We start from the raw sequence: 20,359 nt of genomic DNA on the forward strand, positions 1-20,359 counted from the left end.
AATATTGTTCTAAAAATGGATAAAAAGCTTTAAGAAAACATCATCAGCATTAACATCCATTCGCCATTCAAAGCCAGCAGCATGGCTTCTTCCAGAACGTGAACTCACCAGCCGAGCTACGCGTTGCACAATCAACGAATATATAATTATTAAATTATTTATAAATAAAAATGCAAGAGATTTGTGAGTACAAAACCATCTGTATTTAGACCAAATCTCAAGAAGAAGATGTCAAACTTTTGTTGTGGCTGTATCATATGTCAAAGTGAATTTGCACAATGGAATGCAGACTCTGCCTTCGTTTTGCTTCCACCATCTCCATCTATGACAATCCTCATCAATTGGTGCAACGCATTTGGACCTGTTGTCAGCTGCAGGTCAGTTACTCTTACCTTTAACCGATTGCTATCTGAATTCGGCCTCATTACTATATTAATCATCTTCAGGTTCGGGAAGGTGACAGCTTGCCAGATATGATATGCCTCTCGTGTGTCAACAATCTGGAATTATTGAATGGCTTTCGAAATGTTTGTCTTCAAAGTGATAAAACATCAAAACAAAGACTGGATGGGCGTTTGGATATCAAGACAGAAGAAGTTATACTTGAAAATTTAGTATGGGAGGATGAGTCGAGTGCTAACCCACCACAAAACATTGATGATTCAACCGTTAACAATGAATTGGAATCGAGTGCTTTAGAACAGAGCGGTTCCAAGCCAAACGTTCAAATAATGGATAATACAAATTCGCCGGTAAAATATCTTCTTAACTCGCTGTAAAATTATTGCACAATTATATAATGTTTACTTTACTTTTCAGATGAGAGGAGGAAAAGTAATTTGTGATGAAAAAGCAGAAATGATTGATATTGAAATTCCACCAGAAGAACCTCTATTATCTACAATTTCATATAAAACATGTTCCATACGCCCTGAATCAGACCATATAATTAATTTTCAAGATATGTCTGATTCAAATCGTGCAACATTCAAATGTAAAATTTGCTTAAAACCATTCACTGCAAAGTCTACTCTTGCAATACATGAAAAATCTCACACTGGAAAAAAACCACACAAGTGTGAGATTTGCTTGAAATTATTCACTAAAAAATTTAATTTAATACGACATTTCATGTGTCATACGGGGGAAAAATCTTACAAATGTGACATTTGTTTAAAACCATTCGCTGTAAAATCTAACCTTGTTATACACCTGAGATCTCACGCTGGGGTAAAACCACACAAATGTGAAATTTGCTCAAAATCGTTTACTGTCAAATCCAACTTAGTGACGCATATGAAATATCACACTTGGGAAAAACCTCACAAATGTGATGTCTGTTTAATGTCATTTACTGCAAAATCTTCTCTTTTGAAACATGAAAGATCTCATACCGGGAAAAAACCGTACAAATGTAGGGTTGCCAAGCGTCCCAATTAATCGGGATTGTCATTGGTTTCAAGCCTCGGGTCCCGGTGTCCCGAACGAACCTCTCGGGACGCCCAAGAGTCCCAGTTTTAAAAAAATTCTATTATGCATACTTTTTGAGCAATTTCAAAGGGACAAATTGACGGATTTAATAAAGAAGTAGCAAAGCTTTATGAAACATTGACAGATTATTTGAAACAATGGACAATGCCATTAACCCTTTGCCCGCGGCAATAAATATAGCGAACAAGCCCTGTACGCGGCACCTTTTTCGCGAATTTGGCAATCGAGTTTTCGACCTTAAATACAGATTTTAATATTTCTTCAAGTAACCAGATATGTTAATTACCACATAAAGTATTAGTTTAAACAATAAAATACACAATATATCTCGTAGTTTTGGATTAATTGTCAAATAATCATTCTTCATAATTGTATGAAGACGTGACGTCACATAAACGAGGTTTCAGTATGGTTCCACAAAAAACTAATTTTGACTGGTATATATTCATTTTAAGCAAATTGAATATATGGCATTCAACTCTCAGTAATATATTCAACCAATTTTGAACCTTAAAACAGTTGAAATAGGCGCATCTAAGGCTCAAAATCCTGTACAAAGTTCAGAAATTCTATGGAAGACAGCCGCGCTTCAGACTTATCGCCCAAAGCTTCCATAGAAGACGGCCGCGGGCAAACGGTTAAAAAAATATTGAGTGTTTTGCTGGATGACCTTGGAAAATATATATTATAATGGCAGTTGAATATTTAAATACGAAAAATATTATAACAAATGACATATATTTGTTACATTAAAAATAATAGAACACGATGGTGGCCGCTGACTCATATTTGTATCATTTTGGTTGCACAATGCTTACCGGCCGTTGATACATATATGTTTCACGACTGCGCGAATATATTTTTCAGTCTGCTGATATATTTTTGTATCACATTTTCGTTTATGACGAGAACGTGATACAAAATTGTATCATTGGCCACAAACGATTGACGAAAACGTAATACAAAAATATATCAGCGGACTGAAACGGTTTGGACAGTCGTGAATCATATATGTATCAGCGGCCAGTAATCGTTGTACACCCAATATGATACAAATATGAGTCAGCGGCCACCACAGTGTTATAAAAAAAAATTATAATATCCAAATTGGATTGGAAAAATAGCTGTAGAAAAATGGGTAGTTATATTTTCGCATATATAAATGGAATTTCCCGAACAATATAAAGATTTATATTGCATGTGTGAGTATATTTTCTCCATACCAGGGTATAATGGTAGCGTGGAGAATATATTCTTGTTAATGGACATTCAATGGACTGACGTAAGAAATAGACTTTGTATAGATATAGTTGAAAGTATTCTACAGTGCATTGAAAATTATGATTTCAACTGTTGCCAAATGTATGATTATACATACATATACTTAAAAATAAAGTAGTCTTGCAGAAGGCCAAATCTAATGTATAAAAATATACAAATTTATGTTTAAAATTATTCCTATTTCTATATTTTCGTTTATTATTTACTGTTCTTGTTCCATTAAATAATTAATGCTAAAATGTTTTGATTTTATTTTCTTATGTGATACTAGTGACCTGTGTGCACATACTTGTGCCCTTCATTTGATCGGCTGACATAAATAAAATAATAAATTAAAAAAAATACGTTTATAATTTCATTTTTCAAAACATTAATTAAAGTTGAATTAAGGAAAGAGACTTTGTATTGGGTCGTAGAATCCGTGACGTTATCGAAAAAATATAATATATATGATGATGATGTCGATATCGAATTCGGTGACGTTATCGAAAAAATATAATATATATGATGATGATGTCGATATCGAATTCGCTGACGTTATCGAAAAAATATAATATATATGATGATGATGTCGATATGAATTTCGATTCCGGCATTTTAGATTTCGGTATCAGATTCCTTTTTCAGTTGCGGTTACGGATTCCTGTTTCAGTTCCGGTTCCATATTCCTTTATCAGTTCCGGATCCCGATTGTTGTTTCAGTTCCAATTCCGATTCTCTTATATATACATATTTATATATAAAATAGATTATTTCGAAAGAGACTTTGTATGTAAGTATGTAACTATGTAAGTATGTAACTATGTAAGTATGTAACTATGTAAGTATGTATATATGTATGTATGTAAGTATCTTTATTTGGGAACTTTGTAAACAAAACTATGACGACAATTGGTTGAAATGTCGTCATAGTTTTGATTCAAATAAATCTTTTTCGATTCAAATAAATTTAATAAAAAAGCAAATGAATATTTATTATTAGATTCGCCATGTTTAAACTATTTATATTACAAATACTGAGCGAAGCCGGGTAAAATAAATAGTATATATGTATATATATATAAAAAAAAACCATTCGTTTCTGATTGGCTGTCGTTGAATTTTTTTTATTTCGATTTAGATAAATTTAATGAAAAATCAAATGAATGTTTACTATTAGATAAAGCGGTTTATATTACAAATATCGAGCGAAACCACTAGATAACTAAAATTATAATAATGATTACAATTGAACAAACAATACGATTTATTGTTTGTACAATTATAGTGAACTTTCTTAATAGCGACTCACCCACATATACTCACGTACATATAAAAATCGTTGTTTGCTAACACTATTATTATTTTCTTAAATAATAAAGGTTAAAATCTATATAATATAGTGGTGGGCAAATACAAGTAGTGGTGGGCAAAATACAAGAAAAATAACTGTTGGTTTCTCGATCAAAGTAAAATTGACGATTGAAACTTAAATTGGGTAATATTAGGATTCCATACTCATGGAACCATAATATTGAAATTCCAATGTGCTATATTACCTAATTTTACTCACATCGTAATTGCACCAAATACCTACCGTAGAATACCATCGTAATTGCACCAAATACCTACCGTGGGAGCTTTTCAACTCTTCGCTAGTCTACCGCACATAGACAAATAATTTTAATGTTTATCTTACCTTTAATGTAAACCAGCCTTGAACCAAGCCACTAAACCATGTTAATTTGGCCAAATCACCCACCCTTAACCAAAATTATAGTATAAAAGTATAAACAAAAGTATATTATACAATAGAATGATGGATTATTTGAAACATAAGGCAGCAATTTTTACAGGAATCGTTTTATTTGATTAGTTAAAATTTGCATGTATGCCAACTTCTCTATGGTAGTGTTATCTGAGCACATTTTCCATTCTCATCTATTTAAAGAATTAGAATCAGTTAGAATTTATTACTGCATATTATATCTTAATAAAATTTGTAGATAATAAAATCACATAATACATATAACTGAGCGATTGTATAATGCAGTGCTTCTCAAATTGGGGGTCGTAGAATTTCAAATATGTGTATTATAAATATGAGTATTATAATTGTAATTTATAAATTTCAAAATATGTGTATTATAATTGTAATAATTACTGCCAAATAAACATTTTAACTAGAAAAAAAATTTTTTTAGGGGTCGGTAATTAATTCTTTCAGATTTAGGGGGCCGTGACATGAAAGTAATTGGGAAGCACTGGTATAATGAACGCTTGAACTAAAATGATTGTGACTTGATTCAACGTAACAACTGATATCTTGCAACAGCTATGTATGTACATATACGTTCATAACAACCAAATTCAACTAAATATCACTTTTTGATGGTGGTTTTTTGTTTCGTTTCCAATGATAATAAAAAGTAAAACAAATCTAATTGTCTGATTTATTTTAAAAATTTTAGGATTGCTTTAAAAATACAAATAATAAATTATTATTTTTTCAATGACGTAGCTAATTTCACCTTTACAATAAAATAACCGACACATCCAAGGAAAAAATTGACACTAACACAAAATGTAAAAACAATTAAAATCGAATTTGATTCCACGGCCCTGATGTTGGCACTCCAATATAAGACACATCTAATATATATGTAATATATAATTTCGAAAGAGACTTTGTATGTATGTATATAGGTATATAAGTTTTGGTTCGTAGAATCCGTGACATTATCGAAAAAATTAAATTTTCTATGATGACGATATCAATATCGATTTCTTTTTCAGTTCCGGTTCCGGATTCCTGTTTCAGTTCCAATTCCGATTCCCTTATACATATATAAAAAAAACATTCGTTTATGATTGGCTGTCGTTCAATATTAATTTTTTTCGATTCAAATAAATGTATTTTGAAGTTATTTGATTAAAGTTATTTGAATCGATAGATTAGATTAGAATTTTGAAATTGAAAATAACTTAGCGTTGTGTTCCCGCAATAATGCTCTTGTTCACTACTAATCGATTCAGAACATCTTAACTGACGAGTCAGAATCACTTATTTTTATTACAAACCTCATTTATGTTTCACTTACGATTACAATTCAGGAAAAAAATTGCCTCTTATCCGATCGTTTTCATACTTTGCCATATTGTTAATTTTGGTCATCAATATAAGTAAATGTATCCTCCGCCATTACGATGGAGAAAAAATATCGTTTTAGACGCGTTTAAAATTTGAATTTCTGAAAAGTCCCTGACTTTTATCCAATTTTTCGTTTTAAACATAGATGGCGGTGGTAAAATAAAATTATTGGTATTTTTATTCAAATAGTAATTTTATTTTCAACTTTTAAAGGATGAATACAAGTCAAGAGACTGATACTTTTCTCGAATATTTTGAAAATAAATAACTGCAATGAATACTTGTGATATATTAACACCTGCTATGCCGTTCATTGAGGCTATTTTTGTATGCAATTACTGTTAACTAAATATTTTTTTAAAAATAAATATGAATTCACTAGCTGAATCAGGCTTCTCTAAACTTTTTGGCACCTGGGCCACATAATATTATTGGACTGAAAGTGTTGAAGGACCAGGTTGGGCTAGATTATATATATTTTTCGGATATTAGAGGAGTATTTTGGAGTTATAGAAATTTTTGCAATTTTAAGAGTCGTATGTGGGGCAGACATAAAAGCAGACTCAGGACGACGGACCATAGTTTGAGGATCACTGAGCTTAATAAAACCAAAATATAGCATTTTATCATTGACTAAAAATATTATATCATGATTTACTCACTGTGTATTTTTTATATTGTTAAGATAATGTAATTCTGATGAGATAAATATGTGTAAATACTAGACGCCGAGCAATCATATTCTTCGTTATAATCTGTTTGCAAGTTTTTGGAACTTCTCAGTGGAAAGTCTGAATGGTTGAGTCTAGAATGGAAAGTCTAGAATTAATAGAGACGCACACTGCACACAATTCTACGTAAGTCTTGTTTCGAAGATATTGCCTGACCTGGTTTATGAGTGTGCGACTTTTTTCTAGCTATCCAGGAATTGAAAATCAGAGTGGAAATATTAGAGATATTATTTTACTTTATTTTTATTTTTACATAGATATATACCAGGAAGGCCTGACAGGTAGAACCTAATGCGCCTTCTTAGACAATTAATTACAAACATTGCAGCATTTTTATTACATAAATCACTATATTTCGAGAGTCAGAAGAACACGAAATTAAAAATTAATTGAGACATCTATGGATTTAGACTTGTACATACATTTTTACATATTGTACATAAATCAAATTCAGATATTTTTGACAGCAGGTAGGATGACATTTGCCAATTTGAGGAACCGTTTCAACTATGAAAATCAGATAAATTGGCAAACTCTGATAAGAAACGATCGACTTAGAGTCACAAATATCCAAGTCTAACCAGCAGTATTAAAGATTAGCACGGGATTGAACTCAGTAATCTCTCGGTGCTAAACATAAACGCAACCACCGAGCCATACGGCTGGCTTATGGAAGTTGATTGACAATATTCAACAACGTGATCAGCTCACCTGAATGATATCATCTAAAAAAATGACTTTGTGACACATAATCAGACAAATTTTATAATAATAGAAGTGGCTTTAGGCGCTATATTGTTGTCAAGTGACGATTGTCCACAGACATTCCTAAATAATTTTAGCATCAGTCGTATTTGATGCTTGGTGCTCGACGTATGTCCGATAAAACTTCTCTGTTTGTTTATATTACTCGCAAGATGGGCAAGTGCATCGTTAAAAATTGCACAATGTATTCAAAAATACACAATAAACAACATGGGATACATTTTTATAAGTAAATTGATCATTTAAGTAACATATTATTCAATTAACATCGTAGTTTGACAATTTTTAAAAGTGTCATGGCGATCGCCCGCATTCTACATAAAATTTCAGGGGTGGCACCAGAGAAATGTAAAAATTATTTTTAAATAAATGTAAAAACATTCTCTTGGTGGCGCCGAATACTCATTTATATTAATGACCAATTATTTAAGTTATACATTAATACAAACATCGTTCATTTTATATTATACATATTTTTGTTGAAACTATACATTACACGTTAATTTAAGAGTTCCCAAGGACAGACAAATACAAAAAAGTGGATAAAAATAATCCGCCAACTGAGAAAAGAAACGGATTGGCCACCAACGCCCAACACCACCATATACTCAAATTGTAAATAAATCTATAACAAAATAAAACTTTAATTTATGTAGTGAATATGTGATGACCCTGATTGTATTCCGTGTGTTATAGCTAGAGGTAGCACCGGAAGCGTGCTTTTTCCAGGAAACACGGCGTTTTGGGTCTATTTTCCAGGAAATAGAGCAAACTACAAAGCTAGAGTGCAAAAAAAGGTTCATCGTAAAAATGAACAATGCACGGCGAACAATAAACAAAGAACGGCACGCTTCCGGTCCTACCTCTAGTTCAGTGGTTCTTAACCTGGGTTCGATGAGTCAGTCTCAGGGGTTCGGCGGAAGTCAAGACACACACCCGAATCATATGATTCGGGTGCCAATTAAGAAGAATACCAATTAAGAAGGGTTCGGTGAATGCGCATATGAAACTGGTGGGGTTCAGTACCTCCAACAAGGTTAAGAACCACTGCTCTAGTTATATCGTAGTTATGGAGACGTACCGCGTATTATTGACCGATGCGGTGCAAACGATCGAAAAGCGCCAGACAGACTGAACCACAGATTAACGACACGTGTACCTTATGCGTGCGCACTGCTTGCACTTACACTAAGCGAAATCTACCCGAAATCCCGACAACATACCTATCCTGTATACGTTCTGTGCTTCTGATACTTTAGTTCCGAATTTTGCCTTATTAAACTGATCCAACTCAATTTTAATAATTACCATTTTAATAATTGCACATCGAAAGGTTACTCGTCATCTGATGTGCAATTTTTCATTCGTGAAGTCGAGAATTGCGTTTAAAGCTGCCGTTCTGTTAATCTGTCGTTCGTTTGTCTGGCGATTTTAGAGCGGATGCACCAAACCCATTATTGACACAATTTATTTATTCGTAAAGGCGCTTCTATTATTATAACATTTCTCTGCACATAATACTTTACTATGTATTATAGTTGCGTTTTATTTAGCTAGTGAATTAAATAAAACCAAACCAAACAATCGTTTCCATATCAACTGAATGAGTGAACACGATCTGCTTTGCAAAAAGATCTTCAAACAGGTTTTGGCACATAACCAACCTAAATATTTGACTTTCTAAAATGAATAATAAGTACGCATAACCAATGCATACATTTCAATTTGATTTTTGATTTTTAAATGCTTTTTATTATTACGAAATTATGTTCACAATACATATTATATCTATTTTAATAGCTACTGATCTAATGATCATTTTCTATTTTACAATTTAATTTAATTTGGTTAGCAATCACAGTATTATATTATTCTAATGTTAATCTAAAGCATAATAGGAAAAACAGCTCAAAAACCTATTTACAATCCTTATAAATGTTCATAATACATCTAATACAGAATATTAATTAAAGACTCTCTAAAGTCGATGACCTAAAGCAGATTGTGTTTAGGTAATCTGTGTTTATACCTGAAGGGTATAGACATTTTGTTGTAATCACCGAGACTCTTCACAAGTGTGTTAGTATGGTTATTAGTGATTCTGTCATAGAATCTACTGGTTAGTTTGTTAGTAATGTCTGTAACAAACGGAATATTATATATGGCATGTAGTTTTTTCAGGTTAGTATATATGGGTGTATTATAAATTATTTTTAGGGATTTATTTTGTATTACTTGGAGCTTGGAAAGGTTAGTATTCGAGGCATTATTCCATACAGGTGAAGCATAGGTTAATAATGGTAATATGAGCGCGCGATATAATTTTATTTTATTTAGCGTTGATAAAGATACATTTCAATTTGGTTGACGCTGCGATATAAGAAATGTTGAGAATATCTGACATAAACGTCATCAGCGTCATCGTCTTCCTTGAAGGAAGCAGTTAGTTCGACGGCAATCGGTGTTTCCAACGGTCGCTCCTACACATGTCGTGAAACCGGTTAATATAACGAATCTAATTTGTGTAATAATAATAGATAATAAACAAAAAAATAGCAACAAGCAAATTAACAAACATGGCTACTTCGTTTTGCTTTTTTTTTACAATGAAAACAAATTCTATGTCTCAAATATTATATTTAAAGTTATAAATTGAAAAAAAATCAAATGGTGAATTTCGGAACACAAATACATACATCAAATATTATAATAAGATCATAGTAGAAAATTAATACCAATCAAACAATATACAGCTATGCTTGTAAGAATTAAAAATAATCGTATTTCGATGAATACATTTTTGATATTCGTATAATATGATAATCTATCGTTGACAGGACTATCTTTATTTACATACAACACAGTTCACAATGCCCCCCCTTTATAGTATTTTTTTATTTATTGAACACATTTCACTCATTCTATATATAAATACATAATATGATAACATTATATATTGATAGAGATTTGGGAATTTATTATGCCAAATAAACGTGTTTCAATATATTTGGTTTATACAGATGTTTTTGATCAGTGTTCTTTTTTTATTTATTTAATTGTTAATGTTATGTGTATCGAAAATAAATTAGTTTAGGTTATTATCAATAAATTTAATATTGATATCAATCATATAATCTTAAACATTTAGAATTAGAATAGAAATATTTAACATTATAAGCTAAGAATATGCTAAGTTTGGGAAATCTTTGGTTTTCCAGCCATTTGTCTTCTAAGGCAGCGGGCCTTAACCTTTTTATACTCATTTCCAGCCCGTCAAATTAGATTTTTTACAATTCAATAAGCTTTGAAATCTACAGATTAATGTGTAGGCGATTTTTTTAATTCATTCGTCGATTCTAAAAGTGAGTTAGTTTATTTGAGACAGTGGTTTGTCACACCATTTTAGTATTTTATCCATTTCTATTTTCTTATTTTTTATTATTAACTAGTGTTCGACACAAACGAATAAATGCAGGAAGCCGTCCCAAAGAACGTTTGGCAAAAGTTGAAAATAATTAATAATCGTTGCACCGGAAAGTCAAAGTTAGCTATTGTTAGAAAGTTAAAGTTAGCTATTGAACTTAACCCAAACATTTAAATAGTCACCCAAACATACATATTACATAAATACGGATACAAATTAATACGCCAAAGTTTTTTCAAGGTGTATTTTATAGCATTGTGTTATTTTCCAAGAATTTATCATTTTTTAATTGCCATAATACCAGGGCTGTGAAGTCGAATCAAAATTTACCGACTCCGACTCCAACTTGAACGATGTTAGTAAGATGGACTTTTCTTGCTAACGTATAAAATTATTCGTACTAAAAATAATAATGATTTTCAAAATATAAAAAATCAAAGGAATTAAAAAAATCACTAAAAATTGATATGTAACCCAATTTATTGAATTATTGATAATGAAACAGGTATAAATAAAAATATAAATAGTACATGTGTTTGATATTCATACACAAAAAAATCAATTTAATAAAAAAAATCACAACAAAAAATGTATGCATTCTTAAACGTGTTTTTTTCGATTATTTTTCACCATCGAATTATCAGATGTGATTTAAATTTCTATCAGTGACCAAACCGCGCAAAATGCCAAAGTTTAAAATGATCAGAAGAATGTAGGAATATTGCCTTAACGATTAGCGAAGTGAAACATAGAATAGCCTTGTAAAAAAGTATGAAACGGAGGAAACATCAGATTTGGTCAGAACACATCAAAATATGACCAATTCAACAATTTTGTTTGTAATGTAATTTAAAATCATAATTTTTATAGAGAAATTATTAAATTTAAATTTACTAGTCGATTTACTTCAGTAAAATTAGAGACTATAGTTGACCCATATCGCAATACTATTGTTGTGTAGGGGTGGGTGGAGGATCCAAATGAAAGGCCAAAGTCGCTTCACAGCTTTATTTGGTGATTAAGGAGATTCACGCACAGCCAATGCTGCTTTCAAAATTAATTTGATATGGCCTAAGTACCTGCTTATAAAAGGCAGGTCGCTCACTGCATATTCCTCGATACGTTTGATCACGTTCGTATGGATTCTGCGAAAATGCCGCTCCCAGTTCTGAGAACTCTAGCGGGAAGTGACCGAGTGCCGCTACCGACCACTTACCGACCACTAAGTCAATTCAGGGGGTTTCCATTGTTAGCCACCCGACTGCACTGCGGGAGATAATCCTCAAATCCAATTAAAACAGCGGCTCCTCTTTGCCTACGTTGCACAATTAATTAAAAATAATAATAAAAGAAGTTAGAGTCGGTTGATTTTTAAAAAGCTTTTATTTATGACTTCGACTCTGCTTGAAATGCTCCGACTACACAACTTCGACTCCACAGCCCTGCATAATACAAAACATCACAGTCTGGAATATTCCTTAACAATTACCTATCTATTGTTTGTATGTAATACATTCGACGTTTATGCAGTTACATATGTATGTACATATAAACACATTTGAATTCAGGTATTTACATACGTTCTAATTTTAGTATGATGCGGAGGAAAATTAAAATTTTCGATATATTGATGTATAAATTTCAAGAAAATTGATTCGTTTCGTTTCTGGCGAGACTTCATGTTATTATAATCGAATTTAAGTACATATATATGTACATGCACATGTGTGTTGATTCGTCATGAAGGCCATAGCAGTACTCAAAATCTATCAAAGAAATAATATTTACGGCTTGACGTCATCAACAAAGTGCTGAAATATTTTTGCCATTTCGGAAACTCGACTGAAAAAGTCAAGTGTTTCTAATTTCATACACAGAATGTTCGTGCTTTAATGTTGGGCTAGTGTATATTTTATGCTTAACTTCAATTGAACGTTTGTATATATATATATATATATATATATATATATATATATATATATATATATATATATATATATATATATATATATATATATATATATATATGTATATATATATATATATATATATATATATATATATATATGTATATATATATATATATATATATATGTATGTATGTATGACATCATATTTCAATGTATATTCAACTATACATACATGCATACATATGTATAGTTGAATATTCGAATATTTGGAATAATTGTAAGCCCTAACATTAAGCGATACATCAACCTTGAGACTATTTTAGACTTTCAGATGTGTTTGGAATATTGTTATTACCACTTTGTGCTTAAAAAACATTCTATATGCAAATTCCTTATTCAAAAATGTTTGTATTGCAAAAATGAAAAGATCTCTAAAATCATTTAAGCATACTCAATTTCATCCATGAAGACAACATGGAGCTTCACGCTTTTCTCTCATCTTATAATCATTGCATACACTTTATTAATAACTTCAGGGTCTGAACATTGTATATAGGTTATTGAACACAAATTTTTCTTTCTTTTTTATAAATATGCAGTGCAAAAAGTAAGCATACATGTTACTTTCGTTGGCTTGAAAGTTGCGTCGTATATTATACGTATTCACCAATTGCAATGTATTCCATAGTTCTATGGTAAATGAAATGAACTATATAGTACATACTATAATATAATGGATTCAGTTTAAATAATTTTTTCTATATTTTTTAATTGCTCAACCACTTTTTGATCCAAAAGCTTCTGCGATCGGCATAAAATGGGCATGCGAAATTTATTTTGCTTTATATTATACTAAATCTAATATATAATTTGGAAAATTTAACTTTGTAACTATGTAAGGTTTGTGTGGGAGCATCGAAAACAAATCAAAATTTCTATGACGACGAAATATTATTTTTTTCGATTCAAATAAATTTAAAAAAAAATGTTTACCATTAGAATAGCCATGTTTTATATTACAAATACCGAGCGAAGCCGGGTAAAACTACTAGTATATTTATAAAGTTGAGTATTGAGCAGGGTTTCGTAGAACTACGTACGTATGTATATATGTACACTAGATGTTTGACCCATTAAAAATTAATAATCTAAGGTAGTTGAAGACTAATTCAGTTTGTATGTACACCCCCTCAATTTCAAATCGATTAGTTTTCTTGAAATTTTAATCTTATGTAATCTAAACTTTCGGAAAACGATTTCATTACTCATTACCTCTCTAATTGACCGATGATTACAAATAGCACGCTAGCGTTAACCATTTCTAGAACAAATCCACACAATATCTATGTAGATTACTTGCTTACCTGTCATGGCTTCCGTTCTATTTAATATAAATTTCGAGTTCAAGTTTGTAGCATCATGGTGAAGGGAATAATCATTGATTTCTCTTATATACTTATATGTATAATGATTAATCTACAAACATTTCACGAACGGTATTCTAATAAATGTACCTACTGAATTTTATATTAAAGTCCATTCAGACTGCCACAGCACAGAGCGGCAACTGCACGTAAACAGCTTTACGGAAAGTATTCTTTGGCACATTCTATATGGACCGTAATATGTACGTGGCGTAGACGTTACAGCAGAAGCCGAAAAAATCGATTCATATTATACAGCAGTACATGTCATTATAGCGAGTGCACGCGTACTAAAGAAAGTGCGCATGCGCATATGAATATTTTCGGAAACGCCATGCTGTGAAATATTGACGATACGACGCAAGCAATATTACACCGTATCGTCGCGCTCTGTAATGTATATGTAAGCCGATTTTGCCTTGCGCTCGGCCATAACTTGACTGAACGTGGGCTGCTGTATAGTATGAATAGAATTAGTCTTTTCTGTACAATGCTGAGTCGGTCTGTTGCCTTGCAACGATGCGTAGGGGTAGGTTCAGGGATAAAAATGATAGGCCAAAGTCAGTTCTTACCATTTATTCAATGACTCAGGAGGTCCATACGGAATCGCTGCTCGCTCGAGAGTGTCTGTCCACCGTGTGCACCCTCATTTTAAAGGCAGGTAGCCGAGTGTTCGGACATGCAGTAGTCCGAGTAGCCCTGGCATTCCTCACAAACGTTATTTCTCATAAACTAGGAAGTCTTTACAAATTTGAGATTCTCCATAAAATTTATTCCCTAATTCCGTTAACTCGGAATACGTCACTTTACATTGGTCCAGAATTCCTACGTTACCGTATGAATAGACCTTTATAAGTTTCTACAATAAAAAATCGCATCATCATATGATGTGTCATAAAGCATGATTCTTTTTTCAGCCGCAGTGATAATTAGTAAACATAAAAAAGTGGTTACCATGAGTATACACGAATTTTCCTTATCAGGCGAAGAAAAGAAGAGAAGATTTTGTTTCAGGTGAGGATATTTTATTAATCCAAAGTATTATTTGAATCCTTGATAAATTTTCCGTTAATAATATGATTCAACTTTATTTCCTAATAAAAAATATGTACAAAACAAACATAACTATGCACTGCAGGTGAAATTCATATTATATAAATAATCATATTTACCATATGAACATCTACATATGTAAGTCAGTGGTTGCCACGCTGGATTTTTTTGGGCGTAGTATATATGTATTTTGAACACATAATGAACGAAGTCGATAATTTGTTAATAAAGTCGGAAAAAATAAAAATATAAGAAGAAGGGGGGGGGGGGTAGTCTTCTCGTGCCCCACCTGTTTTTAAAGTCACTATCCGCCCCTGGTTTTAATTATTTTTAACATTATGCATGTTCATACAAAGTTTGAGATCCATTGTAGTACATACATACATATGTAGATGTTATATACATATGTACATAGCACTCCAAAAATGATAGGCTCATACTACATAATGAAGCGATACTTGTTTTTCAATATGTTATATCAAATTGTTCACAGTTAGCAAAACTTAAAAATAATAATCACGTGCTTTGGCAACCTTCGATTCGCTAAATAGATTAATAAAATTTCATTTCGGTATTTCTTCCTCAACCAATGCAATACAACGTGTTTGTAGTTTTTATTTGTTACGAGATTTTAGACGTATGTTCGTCAAACAATTTGACACATTTCAATTTTAAATTGATAAAACACAAACGACTTCCCCACATTTGGAGACTTGACAATGCCATAAAATCATAAACTATATCAAGCCGATAAGATTGACATCGGAAAACAATTATGATAATTTGCAAATCGCCCGTTTTCGACACACACCACGTCAAAACTGGTCATCATCATTCGGTTTGCCGGTTTAATTATCGTCAGAGTCCGTGCGAGACCGGTCGTGTCGAAGCGAAAACTGATCAAGTCATCGGGAAAAGTCATCGGGAACTGAAAGTGTCCGATGGATCATCCGGAACTTGGTGAAGATGGCCAAACAGTGGGATTCCAGCGAACCGATTCGTCCTGTTTCGTATGCTTCGGTAAACAGCCCTACAATATCACGGTAAAAAGAAAAAAAAATAACAACAAATAATGTATATATTATAACTTGTTTCTGCATACTCAAAATGTTTACTTGAACTTTGTGCAATCACATTGGGTGGAGATTTAAATGGTTTCTGTTTGGTGTACATATGTATACTACATGGAAGTACACACATAAATCTTGTCAATGGTAATGGTTTTCTATTATAACAAGTTGTCGTAAATACATATTAAATATTAGGATTGACCACTTAGTCTCAATTGATTTTAGTACTACTTACTGATACTGTAAAATTATACAAGGACAGACCCGTACGTTGTTAGGACTCTCAAACCTTGCCGGTAAAAAACGAAACAGTTCTTATATAGAGTCGAGGGCAAATTTGTTATCCATATAATTAGACAAATGTTTGAAGCGACGCAATTTTTGCCGAATATTTCTAAGCGAATGTTTTAACTTCCAAACATGACCTTCAAATGATAGTACATATTACTTGATTGGGCTCAATTATTTCATCCATGGCAGTGTTCTTCAATATTTTTAGGTTCGGGATCCAAAAAACACGATGATAGTGTTCACAACCGTAGTCAGGATTTTTTTAAGGACACACATGTGCACCCCACCCCTCAAGCGTTTTTTTTTCATTCCTAGAATTTGCAAAAAATTAGATAATTTAAAAGAAATAGAATAGACGAATTTTCATTATTTTTATGTATTTTTTTGACCTTTGTATCAAATTACAATATGTTCGAGTTTGGGTTGCAATATTGCGAGTTAGGACTGATTCGATCATGGCTACCACTTCACTTCCTTTTCGCATTAAACCCAGTGCCGGTTTTAGGGGGGGTTGGGTCGGGCGGTGCCCGAGGGCGCCAAATAAGTTAGGGCGCCGCTCGATGCGTCAAAGGCGCTTTAAATTTTAAAATTAAAGCGCCAAAAGCCATACAAAATTTTAGATTAGAGCGCCAAAGGCGATTTTTTTTTCTAAGGGTGTTTAGAAAAAATTGCCCGAGGGCGCTATTGGGTGTAAGGCCGACACTGATTAAACCACAATGTTATTTCATACCTTTTGTCCCCGTAATGCTACTTTTTCGAAAAAATATTACGCCTACCGTGTTTTCATACGGTTTTATAGGAACTATGAAATCTAATAATCTAATTATCAAAAGTTATTAGTATCAAATTAAAAAATAAATCAAATTATCAAAAACAAGTTTACGTTTTCAGATTTTTTAAAGTATTTATTTATTTAAAAAACTTTCACTTAAGGCGTTGAATTTAAATAAAAATTTGTAAATTTGATATAATCAGCGGCGGCTTGTATATATGAGCTGCGGGCTACAGCCCTCCCTGAATAGTACAAATGCATTCTATTTTTGCCGTCCATATGGGCTGCAGGCTGCAGCCTCCCTGTATATTACATGGTATTTTTGTCTGCATTTGATCACCGGTACCATACCCCGAGCTACTGCAGCCCCCCCCCCACTCCCCCCACCTCCTATGAATTCTCACGAGCCGCCACTGGATATAACGTTTTTTTTTTCGAAATATGTGTTATTTTTTAATTAAGGGGTGGATTAGGGGCCCCCTTAGCGCTCCCCCGGGTACAATGGGTGCCATGGCCCCCTCTTGGACAAATTATTAATTTCATGTAATAATCGTGCAATTATGTGAAATTAAAATAGAAAAAACTAAAATATATTTATACAAATCAAAATCTGGCATAAATATGAAAAAAAATCATTTACAATAGATTTTGATTTGTATAAATATATTTTAGTTCTTTCTACTTTCATTTCACATATGTTTTATTTTACATAATTGCACGATTATTTTTATTACGGCCCTTTCAAGTAGACAGACTAACAGACTAAGCTTAATGTAAGATAAAAGTGCCAAATATAAGCCATATTATCTATGCCAAAAATAAGTCGCCAATTTTATTGTCCACTTCTTTTAACAAGATCTCTTTTTTATGTACTATTTTTTGATGACCCCCCCCTTGACGATTTTCTGGATCCGCTAGTGCTTTTCACATATTGGTAGATATCATTTCAGAACTTCCATGTTGCATTTAGTCTAATAGCTCAAAATACTAGCCACTTCTCAACAATGAGTTCCTCTTCCGAACATTTACTCAAGTTGTTAGTTCTAATTTAATTTTTTAACATTTAATTAGCTGCATATATATTTAAAAAAAAATTACTTATGTGTAGAGCTCGTTTCTTACAACTTGGGTGTTTATTTTCAAGGCCACTGTACTAAGTAATTTTGTTAAAACAATATAATTTCTATAAGGAATACCACAAAGTTAAAAGTGACTGATTGCATTGTGACTGTTATTTCCTGTGTTAAATTTTATTTTATTTTTTGTATTATATTTATTTAATTACCGCCCGGTAATATTTACAATATATTCGTCATCTGAAAATGCGACAATGAGTAGACGCTTATCAAATTCAAAGAAATTTCGATGCAAATTAAATATTTAAATAATGTGTGGGCATCCAAGTTGCACATTTGCACATCCAAATTGCAAAAGTTTTATGATCGTATTGTATCTTTATAATTTCATCGACACCTACGTAAGTACAAAACAGGAAATTCGCATTATATATCGATTAGATTCGTATATATGTATGTGTGTATGTTGGAGTAAAAATTGAAATTTTGACGTTCCCGGTTTTTGAAACGGGTTGGAAACTAGATTTTTTTGAAAAAACTTGATTGGTATAAACTTGATTGGTATAAATTGGTATAAAAAACAATTGGTCCTAATATATTTTTTACAACTTAAAAGCCTAGATTTGTCCTAGGGGGGAACAGTGGCGTCGCTAGGATTAGTGTAATCTGGTGTGGTAAGTCAAAGTGTCACCCCCTTCCCCGCCCCAACTCAAAGTCAAAAACTTACAAAATATAATCTTCAGTGGCAGATATGATAATCTTGTCTTGGATAGCCTGATAAATTGCTGCTACTTCTTTAAAGGTTCTTGGTCTGATGGTCGGAGTTCAGAATGAAAACGGTCAATGCATCAAAACATCGCCCTCTTTTCTTTTCTTCTTGTAAAATGAGTTCAACGTCCCTTGTTTGCGCCCCTGCCAACCTCTTTTTAACCCTAGATCTTCTCACTAATTGCATACTTCTCCAGGTGTCCACGCTTCTCTAGCTATCTTCTAGTTTCTAATTATGATAATAACGGTATCCCTACCCACCCTTTAGTTGAATGAATATTAGGGGGACTGAAAAGTAATCAAAATATTTCGACGAGCTCTTTCGCAGTCAGTTTCTGTCGAGACACGGTCCTGTAAACACTTAAGTTATTATATTGAAGTTATAGCTGTAAATTTATTGTTTCTATTTAAAAAAATCTACCTGGGGAAGGATGTCGAGACCAAGAGAGGAAGGGTACATAAATAAAATTTATGTACAAGTTAAAATTCATAGATGTCTCGTTAATTTCGAGTTTTCAGTGTCTCGAAATTCAGCGACTTATGTATTAAAAATGCTGCATTGTCTGTAATTTGCCAGGAAGGCGCATTGGAATTTACCTTTAGGCCTTTTTGGTATATATGTATATCTAATATATAATTTGGAAAGAGACTTTGTATATATATATATATATGTATGTATTGTGGGTTGTCAAAAACATGTCAGTTTCTTGACGATATATTTTCTTTTCGATTCAAATACATTCGCCCCCGGCCCCGGGGGGCACCGAAGGCTCCGGGGGCGAAGGCACCGCGGGCGAATGTAATATATAATTTCGAAAGAGACTTTGTATGTATGTAACTATCGTTGGTTCGTAGAATCCGTGACGTTAAATTTAATAAAACAAAAATAAATGAATATTCAAATAAATTTGAATTTATTTTTATTTATTTATTTATTTTTTACATATATACCAGGAAGGCCTTACAGGTAAACCCCAATGCGCCTTCCTTGCCAATTACAAATTCCAATTACAATGCAGCATTTTTATATATGTAAGTCACTGTATTACGAGACACTAAAAAACTCGCAAATCAATGAGACATCTATCAATTTGTACCCAAACTTATTTATTGCACATTAATTAATCACAAATTATAGGTGACATATTGCATAAGAGGGATTTTAGCCAATTT

General features: G+C 32.3%; 2 protein-coding genes and 1 long non-coding RNA gene across 5 annotated transcripts in view; 2 read left to right on the forward strand and 1 right to left on the reverse strand.

The window, feature by feature from the left end:
- The first annotated feature begins 207 nt into the window (after positions 1-207).
- On the forward strand, positions 208-3,089 carry LOC143910636 (uncharacterized). The gene is made up of 3 exons (XM_077429198.1): positions 208-377; positions 447-752; positions 820-3,089. Exons 1-3 carry the CDS (start codon positions 279-281, stop codon positions 1,438-1,440), a joined length of 1,026 nt encoding a protein of 341 aa, XP_077285324.1. The 5' UTR covers positions 208-278; the 3' UTR covers positions 1,441-3,089.
- A 6,726-nt stretch (positions 3,090-9,815) lies between these two features.
- Positions 9,816-20,359, forward strand: part of LOC143911148 (glutathione hydrolase 1 proenzyme-like) — a 38,026-nt gene continuing 27,482 nt past the window's right edge. The window contains exons 1-2 of one of the 3 annotated variants that reach the window (XM_077429910.1): positions 9,816-9,898; positions 15,074-15,170. In XM_077429910.1, coding sequence (XP_077286036.1) covers positions 15,112-15,170 — 59 coding nt within the window. In that variant the 5' untranslated portion in view covers positions 9,816-9,898; positions 15,074-15,111. Of the gene's footprint in view, positions 9,923-15,056; positions 15,171-20,359 lie in introns of all 3 variants that reach the window. The other 2 variants (XM_077429911.1, XM_077429912.1) reach the window with 2 other exon arrangements.
- LOC143911156 (uncharacterized) lies at positions 14,721-17,569 on the reverse strand. The gene is made up of 3 exons (XR_013260555.1): positions 16,515-17,569; positions 16,325-16,434; positions 14,721-16,239 (listed from the first exon to the last, which is right to left on the reverse strand). It is a non-coding gene; the product is annotated as an uncharacterized LOC143911156 (long non-coding RNA).

The sequence above is a fragment of the Arctopsyche grandis genome, chromosome 4 (assembly GCF_051622035.1).
Source record: "Arctopsyche grandis isolate Sample6627 chromosome 4, ASM5162203v2, whole genome shotgun sequence".
In the NCBI taxonomy this organism is placed as follows: Eukaryota; Metazoa; Arthropoda; class Insecta; order Trichoptera; family Hydropsychidae; genus Arctopsyche; species Arctopsyche grandis.

What these genes read in the sequence shown, in the direction of transcription:
- LOC143910636 (XM_077429198.1), top strand. Translation starts at nt 279, where the DNA reads ATGGAATGCAGACTCTGCCTTCGTTTTGCTTCCACCATCTCCATCTAT. An exon ending in GGACCTGTTGTCAGCTGCAG is followed by an intron (nt 378 to 446) that starts GTCAGTTACTCT and finishes AATCATCTTCAG; the next exon opens with GTTCGGGAAGGTGACAGCTT. An exon ending in TGGATAATACAAATTCGCCG is followed by an intron (nt 753 to 819) that starts GTAAAATATCTT and finishes TTTACTTTTCAG; the next exon opens with ATGAGAGGAGGAAAAGTAAT.